Source organism: Trachypithecus francoisi, unplaced genomic scaffold, assembly GCF_009764315.1.
Source record: "Trachypithecus francoisi isolate TF-2019V2 unplaced genomic scaffold, Tfra_2.0 Lachesis_group9, whole genome shotgun sequence".
Taxonomy (NCBI): Eukaryota; Metazoa; Chordata; class Mammalia; order Primates; family Cercopithecidae; genus Trachypithecus; species Trachypithecus francoisi.
In genome coordinates this window covers 60,434,341-60,453,243 of record NW_022681474.1, presented here as the reverse complement: position 1 = coordinate 60,453,243, position 18,903 = coordinate 60,434,341, and the positions used below count along the sequence as shown (strand labels likewise).

Below are 18,903 nucleotides of genomic sequence, written 5' to 3'. Positions count from 1 at the left end.
AATAAGCATTTTATTTAAACTTGTTATTAAAATTAAATTTTCTGATCATATGAATAAGATTCTTCTTCTGTGTCTCTTAAAAGAGAAAAATCTCTTTTAAGCTTCAGTACTCTGAAAGAAATAAATGTAGAAATTATTAATCTCTAGAAATATTCTGAGAGTTTTGCTCATAATATCTGTATGTAATGGTACTATATATACACATCAAATGAATGTAATCAACATTGGTGAATTTTTTAAAGTAAAGTACCTATTATTATAGAATCATATGCAAGGGAAGATTGATAACAGAGTAAACAAACTTATAATTGGAAGAATACTTTTTACTTTTAAATATATCTTTTACAGTGGAGATATTTTATATTATTTCCAGGAAGCCTTATTAACTTTAGTCTTCATAATTATTAAACCTTGCACATACATTTGTTTATTTCTAAAACTCAGCAATCCTGTCGACTTGAATTTTTTAGTTTGTTTCTTCACCTGTGAATACTGAATCCTGCTTGACAATCATAGATATATATATAAACGATTAAATCTTCAACTTGAATAATTATTGCTTAATTTTCTTTATTGGAGATCTTTTCTCCAATTTTAAACTGCCATCTTATATGGTGTAAATAGGCAATTTGAGCTAGTATTATATTGTTTACAGGAACATAAGAAAAGCATGTGAATTTTAAAGCAGGGTTTCACATTTCTGTCTCACTTTATAGTAGTACTTAAAAATGCCTCATAATTCTATGGGTAAGCATTTCTCTTGCACAATTAAAAATTTCAAGGTTTTTATAAAGGTTGTTTTACAGAATCTTGTTGTTTTAGAAGTAAATGTTTTCATCCAATTCAAAGATGCCTATTGCAATAATATTTCAGAAATATTTACCTATATCAATAAAATTATATTCTTGGAACAAGTTTGGAAATATATAACTTAGAAACTTAATCTCACGTTTTTCTCTCTCCTTTAATTTCATTTTCAAAATTTCAACAGTCTGCATAGATTTGTGTTGCTTAATTCTACCCATTTAGTCTATCTTGTAAATATTTATTTTCTTATCACTATGTAATTTTCCTCATGTAGGTCATCTACTCATACTCCAAATGTATTTATCCAGATCTTTCTTCCAAGCCCCTTGGATGCCTCAAATCTTATAGATCTCAAACTGAAAGCATCATTTTAATTCTTTTTCTGCCTCTTTTCTGACTCTTTGTAATATACTCAGTCATCTGGTTTCCCCATCCTAGTAAATAACATCTAGGAAGTAGCCATGAACTGCTCAAACACTTCAACCTGCATTTCAACCGTCCCCCACATCCTGCAATTCAACCCTCCTGCAGGTCACCAAGCCAGTCACACACCAAAATTTGTATTATCTACCTTCTTATAATTTTCCATATCTTACTACTGTAATTAACCCTCTACCTATAATTTTGAAGTACTCCTTTCTAGTTTGGCCCCATCTCCCCATGTTCATCTATCTTTACATCGCTGGAAGGGTCACCTTTCTAAAATATATTTGTAATGATGTAACTCATCTGCATATTGAGCGGATACCCATTACATGAAGGGTTAAGTTCACATTCTAGCGTGACACATATCTTACATGGTTTGGTCCCATTTTTTATCTCTTCCACTCATATCCTCTGACTGTGTTCCAGTTTTACCACATCACTTTGGCATCCCTCAGTTGCCATGTTGTTTCATACCTTATTATTTTGCACATGCTGTTGTACCTAGAGTCTTTGTATCCTGACTCTGCCCTTTACCTGTCCTTCCAAATATGGCCCCATTATGACAGCATTTTCTATGCTTTTCAGGTAAATCTCATTGTTCTCTCCTTTGTACCCTTATGCATTTTATTGACTTAAATTGTAGAACTGGTGAATTATACTTTTCTGTTCTTTTTTTGTTTTCACATATCTCTACCATTTCTTGAATATAGGCCAGAATCTATCTTCCATGTATATTTTCTGCTTCTCCCAGGATAGTGCCTATGATTTGATAGATACAGTGTATGTTTTTTCTTGTTGTTGTTCTCTTTTGTCTTACTGATAAATTGTGTGAGTGAGTGAATAAATACAATTTTTTCCTGAAGTTTTTTTTGTTATTGTTGCTTTTGTTTATTGTTTGTAATAGGAGGAAGCAACAAAGACAGTAACTGGACAACAAGAAGATGATATTGGCATTATTGAACAAGCTCCACAAGATCAAACAAGTAATGACAATTTTATTTTTATACCAGCTATTAAAAAAAAACTTTCTGATATCTTTCTTCATGCTATCAATTCTTTTTACTGAACCTGCTTCAATTCTGAAATTCTATTTTTGCTGTTAGTTTTATTTTTGAAATACTCATAAATGGCAATAGATTTGTATATGGTATTCCAATTTACAGTAATAAATGTTCTCATATATGTGTCTGTGAATAACATTTTGTAGATAAGATACCCACATCAGAATCAGGACAAAAAGAAGGTACAAAATCATCTTCAGATTCTGAGGTATGTGTATTGTTGTTGTTGTTGCTATTTTAAAACTTAAGTAATGAGTAATCTTAAAACATAAAAAGGTGATTTGACTTTATACTCTCACCTCTGCATGTGTCCGTAAGGTGGGTGATCATGAGGTCAGGAGACTGAGACCATCCTGGCTAACATGGTGAAACTGTCTCTACTAAAAATACAAAAAAATTAGCCAGGTTTGGTGGTGTGTGCCTGTAGTCCCAGCTACTTGGGAGGCTGAGGCAGGAGAATGGTGTGAACCCAGGAGGTGGAGCTTGAAGTGAGCCAAGATCACACCACTGCACTCCAGCCTGGGTGACAGAGTGAGAATCCATCTCAAAGAAAAGCAAAAAAAAAAAAAAAAAAAAAAAGAGAAAAAGCATTTATTTTCTGACATTTATCAGAACATACTTCATAATCATGTGCCAAGTAGATAATAGCTGCATAGTGCAATTCTGCTAATTTGCAGGATTAATTTTGAAGCCAATGTAGAATAGTGCAAAAGAAAATAAGGCTTAGAAGGCACTAGGAATCCATTTGAGTTCAAAGTTGAGTTTGTCTAAAAACTGAATAATTTCTCTCTGTTCATTTATGGGCAAATACATGATTCTGTGTATATCTAGATGTACAAAAGCTCTAATTGGATTCAGGAAGAAAGAGTTTAAAGTGAAGTCTTAGCCTTGTTCAACTTGGAACTTGAAATGATAATGCCTGGGACTTAAAAGACTCCATCTCAAAAACAAAACAAAACAAAATAAAACAAAACAAAAAAACCAAAAACAACAACAAAAAAACACTTATAAGTCATTATAAATTTTTCTTAAAAACAAAACAGAGAATGTTTGATTAGAGGAAATTGAAGAACTTTATAATTAGCACGGGTATGGGAGTGGCAGTGGAATTCTATGGTCAGAGTTGATCTTTCTGAAACTGCCATTTAATCTCCATCTCAAAGATGAAGAGTATGTCATATGAAAGTTTAGGAGGAGGACATTCCGAACAGAGAGAACAGTGGAACATATTTGTTCATCATTTTGTTCTTAACAACCTAGAATGACTAGGAAGCAGAAAGTGGGGTAACCACCAACATCATCATCATCCTCATTATTCTAAGGTGAAGAAAAATCTGCAAATACGTGTCTGGCACATGTTAGATGTTTCATGAATACATGCTTTTATTTTTCTCTCTTTATGAAGGCTTGCTCTACTTTTTTGAAGTTATGTCTTAAGAATGAATCGCATACTTTATCTAATGATTGTTTGCTTTCATTTAAAAATAACAAAAATATATTTTCCTTATGAATCTTTTATTCAAGCAGTTCTTTATCAGCAAAAAACTTGTAAAATTTATTCTTATTATCTTAAGCTTTGTTTTCCTAAATGAAACAGCTTTTACAGAATTCTATTCCTACTCCGCATGACATACCCTGAAAATTCTCTCCATGCCGTGCATAGTTTTTAACAAAAAATCTGTAATTATGCATATGTCAAATGTTTAATTCTGTTGTATTTTGTTTGAAATACCCTGTTATTTTTTGCAAGGACTACAGTGTAAGGCAGATACTTTGAATTTGATTCTTTTTGAAATATGCACACGATTGAATTTTTTGGGAATATGATTTGTTTTCTTTGCTCAGTAACCCAGTCAGTAGTCACATGAAGATAAAAGATAAGCATGATTTACAGAGCGTATTTGAGGTTTTCTCTTGAAATGTTTTGGTTTTCAATATGTGAACAGCTTTAAATCTAATTACCTTTAGAGTAAAAAATTTTGTTTTAAAAAGAGTTTAAATAAAAAATATGATGCTTGTTATTATTATTTTTAAATGGAAATTATTTATTGAGGCAGGCTATGGTGTCTCACACCTGTAATCCCAGTATTTTGGGAGGGCAAGGTGGGCAGATCACTTAAGGTCAGGTGTTGGAGACCAGCCTAGCCAACATGGTGAAATCCTGTCTCTATTAAAAATACAAAAATTTAGCCAGGTGTGGTGGCTAATGCCTGTCGTCCCAGCTACTCGTGACGGTGAGGCAGGAGAATCACTTGGTCCTGGGAGCTGGAAGTTGCAGTGAGCCTAGATCGTACCACTGGGCAACCCTGTGAGGCTTTGTCTCAGAAAAAAACAAACCAAAAAAAATAGTAAAAAAAGAAATTATTTATTGATATTATCTTTAACAGATTATCTCTGTGAGTGATACACAGAATTATGTGTGTTTACCTGAGGCTACATATCAAAAAGAAATAAAGACAATAAATGGCAAAATAGAAGGTAAGAACCATTTTTTATTTAAAATATCATTTGACCAATTATTTGTCTAAAAGCATGAGGACTGATATACTCTGACAGCCAAAGAAAATTATTTTTTAAATGCCTAGCATGGAAGGACAAAAGGAGTGAAAGTTACATGTCTTCTCAGGTGTTAGCAACAGATTATATCGAGAGTGCTAAAAAAAGAGCTGAATTATTAGTTTAAATTCAATATACCTGAGGAAAGGAGTAAAAGAGGGAATGAAGACTGAGGAAGACAGGGAGTACATGAGGGAACAAGAAGCAGGTTTATATAATGGAGAATGGTAAAATAAAATAATTCTTTAGAGAAAGCTAGAGCATGGTTAGAAAGTTGGGAAGAATAAAAAGTGACCTTCTATTTCCAAAATTTGCCAGGGAATTACAGCAAACATGTTATCACTCCTGTCTTTCTCACTGGTGGGAAGGCATTAGGGATGGAAGCAACTGACCATAGAGAGTTGTCTTTTATCTGCAACAGGTGAATATAAGCATATTGGCACAGCCATGCGTGTATATAATTTGTCATATACAGTCAGTATAGACCAGAAGTTTTCACACTTTATAAAATCAGCTGAATACCTTTTTAACAGTGCACGTTGTGATTCAGCAGACTTGGGATTCTGGCATTTTTAATAAGTTCTCAAGTGATGCTGTTGCTGGTGGTCCTTGGACCTCACTCTTAAGTAGCAAGAGAATAGCCTTTCCTTTGGAAAAATCTGGAAGAAGGGCAATTGGATAGAAGATCAAGACATAATAGGGTCAAGGGAAAGCATTATATTGCTTTTATTTCTGCATCTGTTTCTGGCCAGAGGGGAAAAAGAGGTAAAGAAATAATAATTACGGGTGTCAGATACTATTCCTAATCAAAGAGAAAGAAAGTGTTGGGAAAATTGATTTTAAAAGATGTTGAATGGGAAAAATCAAGACCCCAGGTGTGGACATTATTTTGGCTAAGAAAGAGGGGTTGTGAGGCAGGAAACGGGGCAAGAAAGAAGATAACCAGGCAACTTTGGAGTTTCTGAATAGGAAATTTGAGTGAATTCACTTCAGATGCATTTACAATATTTGCACTCCAGAAGATCAGATTTTGGGTACTCCAGAGACTACCGGAAGCGGAGGATTACTAGAATTGGAGTAAACTATGGTGACTTTTTAGTTTTCTCTATCACTATCAGGCATAAAAGGTATATATTTTGTTGATATTAACTATTCAAATGAGAGATATTTGAATCTAAGAGCATTGGCTTTATTTTTAATGAAGCAAATTGTTTTGGTAAAATTGTTGTTCTATGAAAATCCATTAGACACTTTAATAAAGCAGAATAATTTTTAGAAACAAAAAATACTGAATTTATTACTTGAATTCTAACTTTTTAAAAAATATTTTTCTGATTTAAAAATATAAAATATTATTTGTATGTAATAAGTATGTTGCCATAAATTTTCAAATAAACGTGCCAATATTGAAAGCTCATTACACAAACTTTTAAATGAATTTTGTATTTTTTTTACATGAGTGAATCAAGAAAATTTCTGAGGATAAACTAGAGGATACAGAAATGTAGGCATATGATTATACCACATGGATATGGAAAACAATGAATATTTTATTCAGTATTATCCCCTAAGTAAATATCCAAGCTGATCAATTTGTAACACGTTCAGTGATGAGATGTCAGTTCTGCATTCAGCTGAACTCTCATCATAACGGTGTACCATCTCAATTGTAGGACAAATTAAAGAACATGATGAATGTAATGCTATAAATTATTCTAATGTATTTCATTAAACATATGGTGTAGGATTCTATGTTCAGCTTTGACATTTATTTTTTCAGGGTCATGATTTGCTCCTCTGATCAAAAATCATATATGCTTTCATCACTCAGCATATACATATTAATATCAACACATTTTGCATGCAAAACACATTCCCACTTTTGAAATCTTAAATGCATGTTTGATGAACCCTAGATTCCTAGTTTCTTCAGTGTATTTCTGTCATGTGAGTGTCCTAAAGAAACAAACAAAAGAAAATCTCCTAAATCTAAAGGAATCATTCTCAAAGCTGAGCAAGAGGACTCAGTTAGATACTATCACTGGGTTCATTTGTGGTTGGTTTTGTTATATTTACCTACGACTGATAATAAATCTCTTTTGCTTTAGAGTCTACTGAAAAGCCCTCTGACTTTGAGGTATTGAGTTTTATAATTTTATCTTGAATTATTTATTAACTATGTATTTTGTGTACATTCGTTATTAATCATTTTTCTTCTAAACCCATTTAGCCTGCCATTGAAATGCAAAACTCTGTTCCAAATAAAGCTTTAGAATGGAGAAATAAACAAACATTGAGAGCAGGTAATTTTACAGTTCAACTATATTAAAATGAATATTTCAATAGTTGACATATTAATAGTCTCATCTCCCCAATGTTTATTTTTCAAATATTATGGAAATATTTGAGTTAATAATGTCCATAGTGGTATCCACATTTGAAAAACTGATTATTTACAAGAACATGAATTTAATTAGTTTTTTTAAATTAGCTTTAATTTAAGGTGTTTCTACTTTTATGTCCTGATACTGTAATGTTTTGTATTGGGAATGTCTATATGACTTAAAGATTCAAGAAAGTGAATTTTTAAACTCTAATATTTTTCCTGTTCAAAAATTGATTCAAATTCTGCCCTTTACTACAGAGAAAGCTTCACTTTTTGACATGCCAATTGTGTTTTAACATTGGTTACCTCATGTGAATGTAGTCATTTGAAGCATCCTAAGGAAATCAGTTATTCTGATTAGCTTACTCTGTGTGTGTGTGTGTGTGTGTGTGTGTGGTGTGCATGTTTGTGCCTGTGTGCATGTGTATGTGTGTTTGTGTGTGGTACCCTTAGTTTTTAAAAATGGGAGAAGTAATCATTTCTTTATAATTATATTTGTAAAACTGTGATTCTGAAGCATTTGGCTTTAGTGTCTTTTCATTGTTTAGAGGTAAACAATTGTCTAAAGTAGTTTTTAAAAAATTATTCCTATGCATGCTTAAACATTATACAACATATGTGCACGGTCATAGATAATATGTAGAATTTGTTTTTAACTTCTAATATGTAAATAATTGTACATTGTGTGTAATTTTCTGTAACATTCTTTGTTTGATCAGCATTATATTGTAAGATCCGTCCATAATAGACAGAATTAGCTCTGGTTTTGTTTTTATTGCAGTCTTTATATAATTCCATTATATAACTGCACCACAACTAATTAAAGTTTGTTTATGCAAAAAATAAAAGCAAATGCAAATTTCAGTCTTCATTTAAGTTGGTTTTATCTACTGATTTTTGATATATTAGAAATTAAAACTAAAGAATTTCAAGTATAACCATGTACAATCATCTACTTTAATAAAAATGAAAACTGTGACCTATGGACCATTAAAGCTATGCTGTTGTAACACATTATTTCCCTGAAACAGTGCAGTATACACTTCTAAAAATGAGATTGAAAATAGTCAATAACAAAAGTATGATTTGAGTTTTGGATTCTCTACGTGAAATTTGAACTTTAGGGATGCTCATCTCACAACTTAAAAGCACATTTGAAAACCAGATATATTGGCCGGGCGCGGTGGCTCAAGCCTGTAATCCCAGCACTTTGGGAGGCCGAGACGGGTGGATCACGAGGTCAGGAGATCGAGACCATCCTGGCTAACACGGTGAAAACCCGTCTCTACTAAAAATACAAAAAAAAAAAAAAAAAAAAACTAGCCGGGCGAGGTGGCGGGCGCCTGTAGTCCCAGCTACTCTGGAGGCTGAGGCAGGAGAATGGCCTAAACCCGGGAGGTGGATCTTGCAGTGAGCTGAGATCCGGCCACTGCACTCCAGCCTGGGCGACAGAGCAAGACTCCATCTCAAAAAAAAAAAAAAAAAAGAAAACCAGATATATAGTTCATGCATGTCAAATTATAAGTGTATCCTTAATATTAAAATAGTATTTAAAGCTTCAGTTGTGCGTGTTTGCTTTTCTCTTTGAATTATGTTAAATAGTTAATATTTGAAAAATTTGTTTGCAAAGAAAACAGAACATTATTTCTGTTTTATGTTTGTTTTCTGTCTTATGGCTCCTTGATTTTCATATTCTATTATATGACTGTACCACAATTAATTAAACTGTTTTATGCTGATAAAATACATAAAAATAAAAACAAATTCAGATTTTGATAAGTCTTTTAAGTTGGCTTTGTATTTTATTTTTAATATATTAAAAATCAAAAGTATAGTATTTAAGATATAAGCATGCACAATCATATATATTCTGATGGCAATTAGAACTATGAGTTAAAAATTATTAGAGCTATGGTGTTACAACACAGTTTGTCTCTGAAACATTCCAGTATACACTTCTAAATAAATGCAAATGAACATGGTCAACAACAAAAGTATGATTTGACCTCTTGGATTCCCTGGAGGAAACTTGAACTCCAGGGATATTCTGATCAGAATTTAAGATCAGTTTTAAAAATCAGATTTTTAGTTCATGAATGTCAAATAATCAGTTGACCCGTAATGATGAAATCATCCTTAAAGTTTTTTTAGGCATACTTGCTTTTTTCTTCAACCTGTCTTAAATAGTTCAAATTTGAAAATTTTGTTTATAAAGAAAACTGGATATATATATGTGTGTGTGTGTGTGTGTGTGTGTATGTGTGTGTGTGTGTATATATATATTCTGTCTCATGTCTCTCAGTACTCCTTGGATCATGTGTTGATCCTGATTTAATTCTATTAAATGTGGAAACAGTAGTTCACTAATGTGTAGACATTGATTTATTTCTTTTTTAGGGAAAAATTAGGTTACTTAATGCAATTATTTTTATATAGATTTCTAATGATTCTCTAAGCCATCACACGTTGATTCTGAAGATACTGAATTAAGGAAAGACTGTCTCAAAATAACTAAAGGAGTTTTAAAATTTAATGTATATGCAATAAGAGCTTTTTAAGCTTATTTATTTATTACACATACACAAAATATTCTGTCATGCATGTTGAAACTTAAAATTGTTTGACATAAAGTTTGTTAACATAAAAAAGTTTATATTTCTCAATAGTCTTATTTATTGATAATCTCATTTGAATAACTAACAGATTGCTGAGTCAATCAAACTAAGTAGTGCTAAAAAATAGAAAAAAGATAACATATCATTAAAGTTACCTCATTAAATTTCAAGCATAGGACATACTGTGTTTCTGGGAAGAAGAACACATTACTGCCTTTTTGAAGAAATAATTTATACAAGTTAGCCAAATTTCTATTTTTTTCTATTCTAATGAATAGAATATTTTAGTTTGCAATTCTATTAGGTTGACCATAAAAGTTGTGGGAATAATCTGAAAAAAGTATGTACAGGTTGATTAAGAAACACCACAGATTCATGAAAAAATAGATTTGTATACTCTTTTAAAATATATCATAATAAATGTTCTCATTAATATATCTGTGATTAATATTTTATAGATAATATGTTGACCTTAAAATCAGGAAAAGAAACATATGCAGAATCACGTTGGAGTTCTAAGGTATTGTGTAATTTTGTTTTTATTATTATTTAAATATAAATATTGAGTGATGTTGAAACTTGAAAGTAGAGACTTTGACTTTATTGTTTTACCTCTACATATTGCCCTTCAGTAATTTCTGATATTTTTCAGAACATACTAAGCAGTTATTATTTGCTAAGTAGATTACTGCTTCATAGTGCAATTTCATGTATTTTCAGGATTAAGTTTAAGAAGGTAGTGTAGTATAGTGTGAAAATACGTCTTAGAATTCTAGGAATTTATTTGGGTTCTGAATCTACAATTGTCTAAAAACTGAAGAATTTCAGTTCAGGGGTCCACCTGTGGGCAAATTTATGATTCTCTGGTATATCTGGATTCAGAGGAAAAAGGTAAAACTAGTTTTGTATATCTTGGAACTTGAAAGGATAATGCCTGGGACTTGAAAGTATTGCTGTATTTGGATTGCACAGTGCAGATCTTAAGGAATATTTTGGGCAAAGGAAAAGCAAGAAAAATAGGAAACCTGAGAAACTACAGTAAAAACAATTTGGTTGAGTAGTGTTTTAAAGAGTAAACATTATTTTCACAAATAGAACTATCTGAGTTATTTCGTGGCAGCCATGCTTTCAGCCACATAAATATCTGTATTCTGAGATCACAGCTGTGCAAAGAGGTGGAAAGGGCCTCACTAGTTGTTAGAAGTAGCTGCTTTATAGCAGTAACAATCATGAGTAGAAGTCAAAAAACCAGTCAGTATTCTGGTTCTGTTACTTACTAGTTAGGTAACCTCGGAGAAAAGTATTTAATGTATTCAAATGTCAGTGGCTTTGTTCATTGAATTAGTGCTAATATTTACCTCTTAGGTATGTTTAATTGAGCAATGTTGTAATAAAAGTGAAAATATTTTGCAAACTGAAAAATGTGTATACAAATGTAAGATAATGATGACAGTGGTATTCAGTGGCTTAATAAATACCGAGGGTACTTTTTCTAAACATGAAGGCAGTATTGTCAGAAAAATAATGGGGGAATACAACAGACATGTGGATTTCTAGTTTAGTGTACAGGTATGTTAAGTATCAGCAGGCTACTACTACTATTTTCTAAACTTGCTAGGAATTTAGCAAATTAGACCTCTCTGATGAGATTTTAAATGCTTTGACTATTAGTAATGTGCTTCCTGAATAGCATAAGTGTGCTAAGCAGTGAGACCTGAATACACAGGATGAGGACTTACATTAAAGTGGTAGGAATAGAAAAACAAGTTAACAACACTTACAAGTAAATATAAGTGATCTCTATATAAAGACAGATAGTGTTAGGTTAGATAAAATTGAAGAAGTTTACACTTAAAATGGGAATGGGGGTGGCAGTCAAATTCTGTAGTCAGAGATTTCTTTGAGACTGTCAGTCAAGGTCCCATAACAAGCATGAGAGGTAGGATGACATGTATATACCCAAAGGATTATAAATCATGCTGCTATAAAGACACATGTACACGTATGTTTATTGCGGCACTATTCACAATAGCAAAGACTTGGAATCAACCCAAATGTCCATCAGTGACAGACTAGATTAAGAAAATGTGGCACATATACACCATGGAATACTATACAGCCATATAAAAGGATGAGTTCGTGTCCTTTGTAGGGACATGGATGCAGCTGAAAACCATCATTCTCAGCAAACTATTGCAAGAACAGAAAACCAAACACCGCATGTTCTCACTCATAGGTGGGAATTGAACAATGAGAACACTTGGACACAAGGCAGGGAACATCACACACTGGGGCCTATTATGGGGAGGGGGTGGGGGGGAGGGATGGCATTGGTAGTTATACTTGATGTAAATGACGAGTTGATGGGTGCTGATGAGTTGATGGGTACAGCATACCAATATGGCACAAGTATACATATGTAACAAACCTGCACATTGTGCACATGTACCCTAGAACTTAAAGTATAATAAAAAAAGAAAAAAAAAAAGAAAAAAGGAGAAATATCCAAAAAAAAAAAAAAAACAAAAACACACACACACACACACAAACAAAAAAAAGAAAGTCTAGGTGAAAGACATTTGGAGCAGAAAAAAAACAGATCACATTTCTTTATAATTTTTCTCTTAACATTCTGGAAAGACTAGGAAACGGAAAGTGGGGTAAACATTATCATCATCATTTTCATTATTGTAAGGTGTAGAAAAGTTTGCAAATGTGTTCCTGGCCCATAATAAATGTTTTATGAATAAATGTTCTTATATTTTTATGAAGGACTTGCTATAGTTTTCTGAAATTATGTTTTAATTGAGATTGAGTTGCATATTTTATATGATACTGGTTTCTTTTCATTTAAACTTAATAGAATGTTTTTCTTCTTTTAAATTTATTCATGCATTTCTTCTGTTATCAAAAATTTTCTCAAAAATATTTGATTATTTCAAATTCTTGTCTACCTAAATAAAGAAGCTTTTACAATATTCTGTCTCATACTCTGAAGGTTCTCTTTCTTTAAAGTGTCTTATTTTAACCCTAAAAATTTATAATTATGAATATTTTTAAGGTTTAATGTTGTCAATGTTATATAGCAAGAAGCAGGTGATTGTCTTTTGTTTTAAATGCCCTCTCTTTTTTCTTGAGGACTACAAAGTAGAGTTAGATATTTTGAATGTAATTTCTTGTTGAAATATGCACGAGTAAATATTTTTTCTGTGGATATGTTTTTATTTTTGGGTTTTCATGCTTAGTAACTGTTTCAATAGCTAAATGAAAATGAAAATAAGCTTGATTTAGAGAGCATATGTGAAGTCCTTTTTATAAATGTTTTGGTTTTCAATAGGTTTCTATTCTTAAATCAAATTGCCTTTAAAGTAGGAAACTGAGTATGTTTTGAAATATGTTAGGAAATCTTGATGTCACTCATTATTATTATTATTATTATTTTAAAATTGCAATTCATTATTGATAGAACTTCGAACAGAGTATTTCGGAAAGTGCTGCACAGAATTACACGTGTTTACCTGAGGCTACATATCAAGAAGAAGTCAAGAATATAAATGGAAAACTAAAGGGTAAGAATCACTTTTTATTTAGAAGTCATTTGACAGTATGTTTATCTAAAAATTTGAGAACTGTTATACTGTAATAGCCTCAAAACATTACGCACTAAATGCGTCGTATAAAAATAGTGAATTAAAATGGTAATAAGTTACATATCTTGTCAGGTGTCAGCAACAGAGTATATAGGGAGTGCCAAAAAAGGAACTGAGTTATTACTTTAAATTCAAGATATTCTAAAACCTGATGTATCTCAGGAAATAAGAGGAAAAATGTAAAAGAGTGAATAAAGAATGAGGAAGACAAAGTACAGGGAGGAAATGAGGGAAAAAGAAGCAGGTGTATACAATGGAGGTTGATAAGATAAAATAACTCTTTAGATAGAAGAAGAGTATGGTTAGAAAGGTGGGAAGAATATATAGTGAGCTTCCAGTACAAAAACTAGTAAAAGAATTACAGCAAAAATGTTCCACCCAAGCTAAAAACCATGGCACAAGACGTACATGACACATGCACAAGCTTCAGTAGCTGATTCGATCAAGTGGAAAAAAGGGTATCAGTGATGATTGAAGATCAAATGAATGAAATGAAGTGAGAAGAGAAGTTTAAAGAAAAAAGAGTGAAAAGAAACAAAGAAAGCCTCAAGAAATATGGGACTACGTGAAAAGACCAAATCAACGTTTGATTGGTGTACCCGAAATTGACAGGGAGAATGGAACCAAGTTGGAAAACACTCTGCAGGATATTATCCAGGAGAACTTCCCCAACCTAGAAAGACAGGCCAACATTCAAATTCAGGAAATACAGAGAACACCACAAAGATACTCCTCCAGAAGAGCAACCCCAAGACACATAATTGTCAGATCCACCAAGGATGCAATGATGGAAAAAATGTTAAGCGTAGCCAGAGAGAAAGGTCGGGTTACCCACAAAGGGAAGTCCATCAGACTAACAGCAGAGCTCTCAGAAGAAACTCTACAAGCCAGAAGAGAGTGGGGGCCAATATTCAACATTCTTAAAGAAAAGAATTTTCAACCCAGAATTTCATATCCAGCTAAACTAAGCTTCGTAAGTGAAGGAGAAATAAAATCCTTTACAGACAGGCAAATGCTGAGAGGTTTTGTCACCACCAGTCCTGCCTTACAAGAGCTCCTGAAGGACGCACTAAACATGGAAATGAAAAATAGGTACCAGCCACTGCAAAAACATGCCAAATTACAAAGACCATCGATGCTAGGAAGAAACTGCATCAACTAATGAGCAAAATAACCAGCTAACATCATACTGACAGGATCAAATTCACACATAACAATATTAACCTTAAATGTAAATGGACTAAATGCTCCAATTAAAAGACACAGACTGGCAAATTGGATAAAGAGTCAAGAACCATCAGTGTGCTGTATTCAGGAGACACATCTCATGTGCAGAGACACACATAGGCTCAAAATAAAGGGATGCAGGAAGATCTACCAAGAAAATGGAAAACAAAAAGAAAGCAGGGGTTGCAATCCTAGTCTCTGATAAAACAGACTTTAAACCAACAAAGATCAAAAGAGACAAAGAAGACCATTACATAACGGTAAAGGGATCAATTAAACAAGAAGAGCTAACTATCCTAAATATATATGCACCCAATACAGGAGCACCCAGATTCATAAGGCAAGTCAATAGAGACCTACAAAGAGACTTAGACTCCCACAAAATAATGATGGGAGACTTTAACATCACAGTGTCAATATTAGATAGATCAACGAGACAGAAGGTTAAAAAGGATATCCAGGACTTGAACTTGGCTCTGCACCAAGCAGACCCAATAGACATTTACAGAACTCTCCACCCCAAATCAGCGGAATATACATTCTTCTCAGCACCACATCGCACTTATTCCAAAACTGACTATATAGTTGGAAGTAAAGCACTCCTCAGCAAATGTAAAAGAACAGAAATCACAACAAACTGTCTCTCATCACAGTGCAATCAAGTTAGAACTCAGGATTAAGAAACTTACTCAAAATCACACAACTACATGGAAACTGAACAACCTGCCCCTGAATGACTACTGGGTATATAACAAAATGAAGGTAGAAATAAAGATGTTCTTTGAAACCAGTGAGAACAAAGACACAACATATCAGAATCTCTGGGCCACATTTAAGCAATGTGTAGAGGGAAATTTATAGCACTAAATGCCCATAAGAGAAAGCAGGAAAGACCTAAAATTAACACCCTAACATCACAATTTAATGAACTAGAGAAGCAAGAGCAAGCAAATTCAAAAGGTAGCAGAAGGCAAGAAATAACTAAGATCAGAGTAGAACTGAAGGGGATAGAGATACAAAAAATCCTTCAAAAATCAATGAATCCAGGAGCTAGTTTTTTGAAAAGATCAACAAAATACATGGCTAGCAAGACTAATAAAGAAGAAAAGAGAGAAGAATCAAATAGACACAATAAAAATTGATAAAAGGGATATCACCACCGATCCCACAGAAATACAAACTACCATCAGAGAATACTATAAACACCTCTACACAATTAAACTAGAAAATCCAGAAGAAATGGATAAATTCCTGGACACACACACCCTCCCTAGACTAAACCAGGAAGAAGGTGAATCCCTGAATAGACCAATAACAGGCTCTGAAATTGAGGCAATAATTAATAGCCTACCAACCAAAAAAAAGTCCAGGACCAGACGAATTCACAGCCAAATTCTACCAGAGGTACAAAGGGAGCTGGAACCATTCCTTCTGAAACTATTCCAATCAATAGAAAAAGAGAGAATCCTCCCTTGCTCATTTTATGAAGCCAGTATCGTCCTGATATCAAAGTCTGGCAGAGACACAACAACAAAAAAGAGAAATTTAGACCAATATCCCTGATGAATATCAATGCAAAAATCCTCAATAAAATACAGGCAATCTGAATCCAGCAGCATATCAAAAAGCACCATGATCAAGTTGGCTTCATCCCTGAGATGTAAGGCTGTTTCAACGTATGCAAATCAACAAACATAATGCATCACATAAACAGAACCAAAGACAAAAACCACATGATTATATCAATAGATGCAGAAAAGGCCTTTGACAAAATTCAACAGCGCTTCATGCTAAAATCTCTCAATAAATAAACTAGGTATTGATGGGACATATCTCAAAATAGTAAGAGCTATTTATGACAAACCTATAGCCAATATCATACTGAATGGGCAAAAACTGGAAATATTCTCTTTGAAAACTGGCACAAGACAAGGATGCCCTCTCTCACCACTCCTATTCAATATAGTGTTAGAAGTTCTGGCCAGGGCAATCAGGCAGGAGAAAGAAACTAAGGGTATTCAATTAGAAAAAGAAGAAGTCAAATTGTCCCTGTTTGCAGATGACATGATTGTATATTTAGAAAACCCCATCATCTCAGCCCCAAATCTCCTTAAGCTGATATAAGCAACTTCAGCAAAGTCTCAGGACATACAATTAATGTGCAAAAATCACAAGAATTCCTATACACCGATAACAGACAAACAGAGAGCCAAATCATGAGTGAACTCCCATTCACAATTGCTTCAAAGAGAGTAAAATGCCTAGGAATCCAACTTACAAGGGATGTGAAGGACCTCTTCAAGGATAACTACAAACCACTGCTCAACAAAAAAAAGGGACACAAACAAATGGAACAACATTCCATGCTCATGGATAGGAAGAATCAATATCATGAAAATGACCATACAGCCCAAGGAAAATTTTAGATTCTATGCTATCCCTATCAAGCTACCAATGACTTTCTTCACAGAATTGGAAAAAACTACTTTAAAGTTCATATGGAACCAAAAAAGAGCCCTCATTGCCAAGACAATCCTAAGCCAAAAGAACAAAGCTGGAGGCATCACGCTACCTGACTTCAAACTAGACTACAAGGCTACAGTAACCAAAACAGCATGGTATTGGTACCAAAACAGAGATATAGACCAAGGGAAAGGAACAGAGCCCTCAGAAATAACACCACACATCTACAGCCATCTGATTTTTGATGAACCAGACAAAAACAAGAAATGGGGAAAGGATTCCCTGTTTAATAAATGGTTCTGGGAAAACTGGCTAGCTATATGTAGAAAGCTAAAACTGCATCCCTTCCTTACACCTTGTACAAAAAATTATTTTGAGATGGATTAAAGACTTAAATGTTAGACCTAAAACCATAAAAACCCCAGAAGAAAACCTAGGCAATACCATTCAGGACATAGGCATGGGCAAAGACTTCATGACTAAAACACCAAAAGCAATGGCAACAAAAGCCAAAATGGACAAATGTGATCTAATTAAAGAGCTTCTGCACAGCAAAAGAAGCTTCCATCAGAGTGAACAGGAAACCTACAGAATGGGAGAATATTTTTCCAATCTACCCATTTGACAAAGGGCTACTATCTGGAATCTACAAATAACTTAAACAAGTTTACAAGAAAAAATCAGACAACCCCATCAAAAAGTGGGCAAAGGATATGAACAGACAGTTCTCAAAAGAAGACATTTATGCAGCCAACAGACACATGAAAAAATGCTCATCATCACTGACCATCAGAGAAATGCAAATCAAACCACAACAAGATACCTTCTCACACCAGTTAGAATGGTGATCATTAAAAAGTCAGGAAACAACAGGTGCTGGAGAGGATGTGGAGAAATAGGAACACTTTTACACTGTTGATGGGAGTGTCAATTAGTTCAACCATTGTGGAAGACAGTGTGGCGATTCCTCAAGGATCTAGGACTAGAAATACCATTTGACCCAGCAATCCCATTACTGGTTAGATATCCAAAGGATCATAAATCATGCTACTGTAAAGACACATGCACATGTATGTTTATTGTGGCACTATTCACAATAGCAAAGACTTGGAACCAACCCAAATATCCATCAATGATAGACTGAATTAAGAAAATGTGGCACATATACATCATGGAATACTATGCAACCATATAAAAAGGATGAGTTCATGTCCTTTGTAGGGACATGGATGAAGCTAGAAACCATCATTCTGAGCAAACTATCACAAAGACAGAAAACCAAACACTGCATGTTCTCACCCATAAGTGGGAATTGAAATATGAGAACACTTGGATACAGGGTGGGGAACATCACACACCAGGGCCTATCATGAGGTGCGGGGAGGGGGAGGGATAGCATTAATAAAAATACATAATGTAAATGATGAGTTAATGGGTGCAGCACACCAACATGGCACATGTATACATATGTAGCAAATCTGCATGTTGTGCACATGTACCCTAGAATTTAAAGTATAATAATAAAAATAAATTTCCACTTTTACTTACTCGCTTGTGGAAGACATTAGGGATGGAATTACCTGACTGTGCGACGCTATGTTTCATCTATTATTCGTGAATATAAGCATATATGGGCAGCCACACATGTATATATTTTTTCAGTATGGTCCAGAAGTTTTCATACTTTAATAAATGAGCTACAGATCTTGTTA

At 33.6% G+C, this 18,903-nt stretch overlaps 1 protein-coding gene across 1 annotated transcript in view; it reads left to right on the top strand.

The window, feature by feature from the left end:
• Positions 1-18,903, top strand: part of ANKRD30A (ankyrin repeat domain 30A) — a 159,289-nt gene that overhangs the window by 75,868 nt on the left and 64,518 nt on the right. Inside the window, exons 23-29 of the mRNA XM_033208467.1 lie at positions 2,138-2,216; positions 2,441-2,502; positions 4,682-4,772; positions 6,959-6,987; positions 7,081-7,153; positions 10,310-10,371; positions 13,318-13,420. Of these exons, the coding sequence (XP_033064358.1) occupies positions 2,138-2,216; positions 2,441-2,502; positions 4,682-4,772; positions 6,959-6,987; positions 7,081-7,153; positions 10,310-10,371; positions 13,318-13,420 (499 nt within the window). The remainder of the gene's footprint in view (positions 1-2,137; positions 2,217-2,440; positions 2,503-4,681; positions 4,773-6,958; positions 6,988-7,080; positions 7,154-10,309; positions 10,372-13,317; positions 13,421-18,903) is intronic.